Genomic DNA, 8155 nt, shown 5'->3' on the forward strand with positions numbered 1-8155 from the left:
TTTGTGGGTAATTGTTTCTGTTTTGAGTATTTTCCTAACAGGACTGTTTGCTGTCGTTTTTTGTTCATTTTGTAGTGTTCTCTTGTTTCTTGAATTACAATTCTAATGATGAACACATCCTCTGCTGCACCTTGGTCCCCTCTTCCAGACATCCGTTACATCAGTGTTGCTTCCTAAGTGGACAGTTTGATTTCACAGAAGTGTGATTGACTTGGAGTTACATTGTGTTGTTTAAGTGTTCCCTTTATTTTTTTGAGCAGTATATATATATATATTAGCAGAAATGTCTTCACCCGTTTTTGCTTTGTCATTATGAGGTATTGTGTGTAGATTGATAAGGGGGAAAATAACGAATTAATTAATTTTAGAATAAGGCTGTAATGTAACAAAATGTGGAAAAAGTCAAGGGGGCTGAATTCTTTCCGAATGCAGTGTATCTACCTCATACCTTGTACCTCTGCACGTTGGTCTTGTACTGGTGCTCTCTCTATATAGCTCCATTCTTTTGTATTTTATTTTATTCCTTGTGTTCTTGTTTTTAAGCTCTGCATCGTTGGGAAGGGCTCTGAGCAAGTATTTCATGGTAAAGTCTAAAGCAGGTGTATTAGGCGCATGTGAGAAATACAATTTGATTCGATCATACTAATTTGAGTGTCGTGTATTTATGTTTACTGTTACCTCTAATCTATAAAACCAGGCTGGACTGCACAGCAGCCATGTAATCGCCCACGCCCTCCCTACTCTGGCACTGTATCAGCCAATGACTGTATATACGAAGGTATCAGCACGCTTGGCTACATCGCATCTCCTTGCCGGATAGCCTTTGCTGTATCAGGACAGGACGTCACGGCTTTGACCTAGGGCAAAGAAGCACGAGTTACCCCCTTCCATCAGGTAAATGCGACAGAGTTATTTGATTGACTATTTGATAATGTTATATGCTTTCATTCTACAATTGGGTATAATGCACCATCGAAAATAGTAGGCTCTAGCAAATCGCCCTTTTCGAGACGCTTTCAAGCTGTCCTCTATTTAAACTCTCTATAAGGCTATGCTGTAAACGTGCTGTTTCATAGAAGCCGGTTTGGTGCAGTGTTATTTAAAATGAGACCGCATGGGCGTAGGCTTGTCTCCCCGCAGGCTCTTAGGATTTGTGTGGGTCCCGTTTAGACGAAAATATTATGTAGATTGTGCTGGCTGTGTGGGCTCTTTAGCCTACTCTCCAAAATATATGTCCAATGTCATTTTGGCTACAATGCCGAGTTTAACAGCCAAAATATTTTTTTATCCTGTTGGGATGATTTACATTTTTACATGATCGTGGAAGACGTGTGCTCTTGATAAGGCATGCAATGTGAAGGTATTTTTTATTTCACTTCTGGTTCTTAGTAGGGATGTAGTCTATCCCACTATTCACAGTGGTCTTTGTTGAAATTTGGCACGCAGAGCATCTGAACATACTTCAGTTTATCGGGCCGAGCACGCACGAGCCAGCAGGTGCCATGGAGTCGCATCTCTCTGCCACCGCATATCTCGTCCTAGGTAATGCACTCACTCTGCATGACAATCATCTGGGGTTTTTTGGGGGGGGGGGTCTACAAAACCTGCTTTCTAATCTTCCTTTGGCTATGAACTATTTCCTCTGTATTATTGTTTACGTTTCTTATCATTACATCCTGTGATGTGAGTCTCAAGGATGTTTCTTATTGCCTCTTATTCTGTGCGTCCTAGCATTGGTCTCCACAACATCTGGGTTCTTCTGGACTCCCCGAGGTCCTCAGATGTACCCATGCCTCACCTACATGGAGCGCAACCTGCGGGTAGACTGTGAGTTCCCTGTGGAAGACAACCCTGCACACCTAGGCCCCTACTGCGAGTACAAGCAGGACAGCCGACTGGTGGGATTTGATTGTTTTTGATAGATTTTCGTTCTCTTATTTTTCTCTTTCTTTATTTACACTGAGTGTAAAAACATGAGGAACGCCTGCTATTTCCATATCATAGACTGACCAGGTGAATCTAGGTGAAAGCTATTATCCCTTATAGATGTCACATGTTAAATCCACTTTAAATCAGTGTAGATGAAGGGGAGGAGGCAGGTTAAAGAAGGATTTTTAAGCCTTGAGACAATTGAGGCATAGATTGTGTATGTGTGCCATTCAGAGGGTGAATGGGCAAGACAAAAGATTTAAGTGCCTTTGAACGGGGTATGGTAGTAGGTGCCAGGCGCACGTACTGGTTTGGGTGTGTAAAGAACTGCAACGCTGCTGGGTTTTTCACGCTCAACAGTTTCCCACGTGTATCAAGAATGGTCCACCATCCAGCCAACTGTGGGAAGGATATCCAGCCAACTGTGGGAAGCATTGGAGTCAAAATGGGCCAGCATCCCTATGGAATGCTTTCGACACCTTGTAGAGTCCATGCCCCAACGAATTGAGACTGGTCTGAGGGCAAAAGGGGTGCAACTCAATATTAGGAAGGTGTTCCTAATATTTTGTACACTCAGTGTATATTTATTAAATTATTTATTTATTGCATTTAACCTTAATCTTCCCCTATATGCATTTAGCAGCGGCACACTGTTGATTTTAGACGTTTAAGTGTAAACTTAAATGACTAAACCAGATATAAAGTATGTAGAAAATATAATGGTATCAAGGCACAAGGCGAGACCCAAATGCAGACACAGGAGGCAGTTGGAGTCTTACAATGTTTATCAATCCAAAGGGGTAGGCAAGAGAATGGTCGTGGACAGGCAAAAAGGTCAAAACCAGATCAGAGTCCAGGAGGTACAGAGTGGCAGACAGGCTCGTGGTCAAGGCAGGCAGAATGGTCAGGCAGGCAGGTACAAAGTCCAGAAAACAGGCAAGGGTCAAAACCCAGGGGGACTAGAAAAAGGAGAATGCAAAAAGCAGGAGAACTGGAAAAACGCTGGTTGACTTGAAAACATACAAGACGAACTGGCACAGAGAGACAAGAAACACAGGGATAAATCCACTGGGGAAAACAAGCAACACCTGGAGGGAGTGGACAATAACGAGGACAGGTGAAACTGATCAGGCTGTAAGAAATGGAGCAATATATTTAAAAATAAGATCATCTTTGAGAACTAACAATCACCAAAGGGAAAAACTAGACAGACAGTGAGAATCTAAAATACCAAAAATGTCATGAGGCCCCCATTGATTTTGTTATAATGTTTGAGTCACTCAGATAGCATAAGAATAGCATCTGCCACATGGCAAAATGTGTAGAATTGCAGGAAATTAGTTTTCAAACTATAAAATGTTCTCTATGCCCCATAACAAAATGTGTGGAATTGCAAGAAATTAGCTTTAAAATGCCCACTACCACGCTAACTTAGCCACCGCTGCTGAAAATAATCATAGTAGAACACTGAAGCAAGTAAATTAAGAAAAACATCTAATTCACAATAGGTGGGCAGCACCTACCCCAACGCTGTGTCCCTGGTGTCCACAGACAACCGAAGGAGGGCCAACGTGAGCCTGGTCAACCCCACCGTGTGTCGTCTTACCTGGGCTCCGATGGCGGACGATAAGCCCTACACCTACACCTGCAGGGTGTACCAGGGGTCTACCTGGAAGGAGAACAGCATGGCTGTACACCAGCGTGAGTCATCATGGGTACAGGGATGAGCAGGAGGAAGGACAACTGAGATAGGAGTGGGGAGGGGAGTCAATATAGTTGATGGTGCAAACATATACAAACATAAATGATTGCAAAAAATGCAAACATATACAGCATTGGAGTTGTTCAGTGGGTTGCCCAAAGATATTAATTTACTCAATCAAATAAGCAGTAGGGTAGACAAGAATTATGACAAGAATTATGAAAGTATTTCCAAGCAAAATTCTCTTTGTGGATCTCTTTGTGTATATGTAGACCTATTTGTTCTTGTGTTATTGCACATCCATACAGATGAAGTGTGCATTTCGAAAGACATTTGAGTAATTTTAGTCTGGAAAATAAGTATGAAATCAAAAACTAGTACCTAAGTATAATTGAAAGAGAAGTGTGATGACATGATCTTTCAATAATGACTTGATGTAGTAGACAATATTAGCATTTTTCTAAATGCAATTTTATTTGTTGCAAGGGTTTGTTTGTTGTGTTTGTGTACAAGTGTTTAAATCTGATGGTCTGTTTTTGTCTGTCTAGGAATTCTTCCAATCTGTTCAGCCCTCAGCGTGATGTTCCATACTGGGCTATTTCTTCTGTCCCTTGTGATGTCACTTCCTGTAACTATGGGTCTCCTCTCTCCCTGATCTCCTTTCAATGTACAGATAGCTAGATGTTGTTACATGTTTTTAAACAGATTTTCATATCATTATTATAGTACACAATAATAACTACAATTTATTGAGATCATAGTCAATGTGTAATGAAACAGTGGTACGTTGGAGGCTGTGGCTCCATATTCACTGTTTTCTGACCACTTCAATGATCACTTTAAAAACTGATCCATCAGACTAGATCTTATTCTGTATTATCTATTCTCTATACTTTAGGCTTTGCTTTTGGAGTATCAGGTGAGAATCCTGTCAAAACAATTTCTTTATATCAGTCAAACTTTCAGAACGTCCAGACTTTCAGGCTCTCATCAGCCCTTTGGCTCAGGGATGCTAGTACTGGAATGGGTGGTCATGTCCTAAAGAGATTCACAATGGCTATGTTTACACAGGCAGACCAATTTTGATATTTTTCCACTAATCGTTTTTTTAAACAATCAGATTAGTTAAAAGCAGCCTTTGTGTAAAAGCAGCCTTTTTTTGGGGGGGGGGTATATTTTACAATAGTTATCTTGTTATTTTTAGAACCACCCTTCAGCTTCATTCAACCCCTCCCATCTATCTCTGAAAACCCTCAGGTTTTTTGCAGAGTTAGCTCCAGGTAAACGTTGCAATTCTTCAGTACCAAAACAAATGATCTAATGATTCTGTTTCTTCACAGCAAAATCTGCAGAGCTGGGATGGTTGTATAATCATTTAAATTATTTAACTAAGTTTTGAATCCAGCATCATTTTATGTATCAGTTCATGAACCATGAATTCATTAGGCCTATGGATTTTACATGTCTGGGCAGGTGCACAGCCATGGGTGGGTGGGAGCCTTTTATTGTCCCCAGCACAATGTGCACCTGTGTAATGATCATGCTGTTTAATCAGCTTCTTGATATGCCACACCTGTCAAGTGGATGGATTATCTTGGCAAAGGAGAAATGCTCACTAATAGGAATGTAAACACATTTGTGCACAACATTTGAGAGAAATAAGCTTTTTGTGCATATGGAACATATTAGATCTTTTATTTCAGATAATGAAACATGGGACAAACATTTTACATGTTGCTTTTATATATTTGTTCAGTGTATATAGCACAGCTGTATTGTCACAGTTGACTTGGACTGGTGTAAGGCGGAATCAGATGCAGGAGACAGGTGCTGGAGATGAGTGTCCTTTTAATAATTTGACACACAAAACAAAACCGCACAAGGCACAGGGCGCTACAGACAGACTGCCTGGGAAAAACACATTCCCAATGAACAAAATATATATATAAGTGGCACAAAAAGGCACGGGGCGCAGCCCGGTAAATCCTCTCTTCGTGAAACTGTCAGAAACAAACCCATAATAAAACACGGACCACCGTCCTGAGTAGACAATGAACAATCCGACACAAAACCCCAACTGAAAACACACACTAATAAGGCCCCACTAATGACAGACACAAAACAGGTGCGGAACAGACAGACGAAACCAAAAGACACAGAACCAACGATCGGTGGCAGCTAATAGGCCGGCGACGACGACCGCCGAGCACCGCCCGACCGAGGAGGGGCGCCACTTTCGTTGGATCCTGTGACATGTATATTTTTTGCTCCGTAAATGAAACTGGCATACTTTTTTTATTCATCACAATTTTCATTAACCAATTTTGGTCTTTAATGAAGGGGCGACAGACAAGTTTGCAAACGCAGCCTTTGTGAATCTCTTTAGGACATGATCACCCATTCCCATAGTAGCATCCCTGTAGCATTGAGGAGATAGTGGGGGGTGAAAAGTAAGGCCAACACTACCGTATCAGAGTGTGTATTTGGCTCACAGCCCCTGATTCTGGGGCACTTAAAGCTGCAATATTGTATGTAACTTTTTGGTTGACCCAACCAAATTCACATTGAAATGTGATATGTCATTCTCATTAAAAGTCTTAAGAAACTGTGGATCTGTTCTATGTGCGCTATGTCTATGCTTTCCGTGCTTAAGTTTCTTTTTGTATCTTTTATGTTTGGTTTTGTACACCAGCTATAAAGAGCTGGTTATACGTTGTTTTTGTACTTGAAAAAAATTAGGGCAACTATTATAATTTTAGTAACTAGGAAATGGCAGAGTGATTTCTGCCTATTGCATCATTAAGGATTTCCTCTGAATTACCATTAAGATAATGGATGAAATGGAAATGATTGGCTATGGAATGACTAAGATATTTACATGTCAGGTGGTATATGTTGTAACTATTCAATAATTGGTTAATGATCAACTCTTGCCTTTTATTTCAATCTCAAAGTATTTAGAAACCTTTCATGGATGCAAAGAAATCTGACGCTCTCTTTAGTTTGAAAGTTTTGTTTACATTTTGTCATTCCCATATGTTCTTGTAGATTTCATACAGTAGAAGCTTGAGCTTAGCTAAATTGTATATCAAAGGAAACATTACACTTAGTGATATCCCCTGTATTGCATAATTACCGATTGCTGATTAGCCATTGAAAGTTCAAGACATGTCAGGACTGTGTTAAATGTTTTGATACTCAGCTTCACATGGCACATTATTCGTTATTGTAATAATGTATTAAATCTATAGGCAACAATTATATTCAACATTTTGTAATGTTATTTTTAAGAAAATTATTAAGTGGAATTGCTTACAGATGTATCTTGCCAAAAATGATTGATCAAATTGTACTTTCACTGCACCATAGCATTATTTTGGAAATAATTATATAGGTTATTACAAGTAAAAGTCTTTCATATGCTTTGCAGATGTAAAAATTCTTGTAGCAATTTTTTTTAGGACTCATCATGGAGGTCATTCTAGATCTTTGTCCTCAAAAACCTCCAATCACTGTGAATGAGTTCAGAGTCTAGAAGACCACGCTGAAATCGAGGCTGTTTTAGGACAAGCCCAAATGATAGAAAAGTTATTTAGATAATAAGATCAGGTGGTGAATGAATGAGATAGTTATGGTAGTAAATCAAATGAACTAACTAAATGTTTCTGGACAAAAAAACTGACTAACTGAAATTAGCACTTGGAAATGGACCAGGGTCTCTGATACACATGACCATCACGTGTCCTGATAGTCGTTAGTACGTTGATAGTTTGTTGATGTTAGTTTATGGTATGTGCAGAATGAAAGAACATGTAGATGTGATAAATATGTCTAGTTGATGATGTCATTAGCTGCTTTCATTCTCTTCCTTTCTCATTCTAATGCTCTTATTGCTCCCACGCACAGCTTACACTGGCACTGCGCTAGCTATCTGCACATGCTTCAAGTGCCTAGGCTTTTTGAATGCTGCGTTATTGTTCATATCGGTATCTGTGTCCTTGCAGACAATTCTGCTTCTCTTACACGGCACACCTTACTTAGCAAATATCCTATGTGCTGTACCTTTTTGTTTTTATCACTGTAATAATAGTCTAGTCTTCCATGCACTGAAATCTCATTGTAGTTTGACTGCTTTGCAAAGTGGGATTTGTGAATGTGATGTGTACACATTAGTTTGCCAAACCAGTGTTTTCTCTCCTTTCTTTCTTGCCACTGAATGTGTACAAAATGCAATAGCAAGAAATAAAAGGTATAACAGTAAAAATTGTATTTTTGTCTTGCTAACATTTCAGCATCTTCACTTTATTTCCATGATGTTCACAGACAATCTACTGTATATATGCTATTGGCAAGTTTGGTGTTGGTACAGTATACATTCATTTCAGATTTTGGAGGAAGTTATTATAGAATCATAAATCTCTCTTTGGAACATTAAACTTTTTTTGACCAGGTCATGTGTTTTGTTCTCGTCCCTGGGGCCTATGCCTCAGGGCTCCAGTACTGTGACAATGCAGTCTGACACTA

At 39.7% G+C, this 8155-nt stretch overlaps 1 protein-coding gene across 1 annotated transcript; it reads left to right on the forward strand.

Moving 5' to 3' along the window:
• Nucleotides 1-683: 683 nt before the first annotated feature.
• Nucleotides 684-6899, forward strand: LOC123742444 (uncharacterized). The gene is made up of 5 exons (XM_045716862.1): nt 684-894; nt 1447-1542; nt 1732-1898; nt 3438-3630; nt 4180-6899. The coding sequence occupies exons 2-5, from the start codon at nt 1503-1505 to the stop codon at nt 4284-4286; spliced, it is 507 nt and encodes a 168-aa protein (XP_045572818.1). The 5' UTR covers nt 684-894; nt 1447-1502; the 3' UTR covers nt 4287-6899.
• The last annotated feature ends 1256 nt before the right edge of the window (nt 6900-8155 follow it).

The sequence above is a fragment of the Salmo salar genome, chromosome ssa04 (assembly GCF_905237065.1).
Source record: "Salmo salar chromosome ssa04, Ssal_v3.1, whole genome shotgun sequence".
Lineage (NCBI taxonomy): Eukaryota > Metazoa > Chordata > Actinopteri > Salmoniformes > Salmonidae > Salmo > Salmo salar.

Excerpts from the sequence above, each read along its gene's own strand:
- LOC123742444 (XM_045716862.1), top strand. The coding sequence starts at position 1,503 with ATGGAGTCGCATCTCTCTGCCACCGCATATCTCGTCCTAG. Across the intron at positions 1,899-3,437 it reads ACAAGCAGGACAGCCGACTG|GTGGGCAGCACCTACCCCAA; the intron begins GTGGGATTTGAT and ends AATTCACAATAG. Across the intron at positions 3,631-4,179 it reads CAGCATGGCTGTACACCAGC|GAATTCTTCCAATCTGTTCA; the intron begins GTGAGTCATCAT and ends TTGTCTGTCTAG.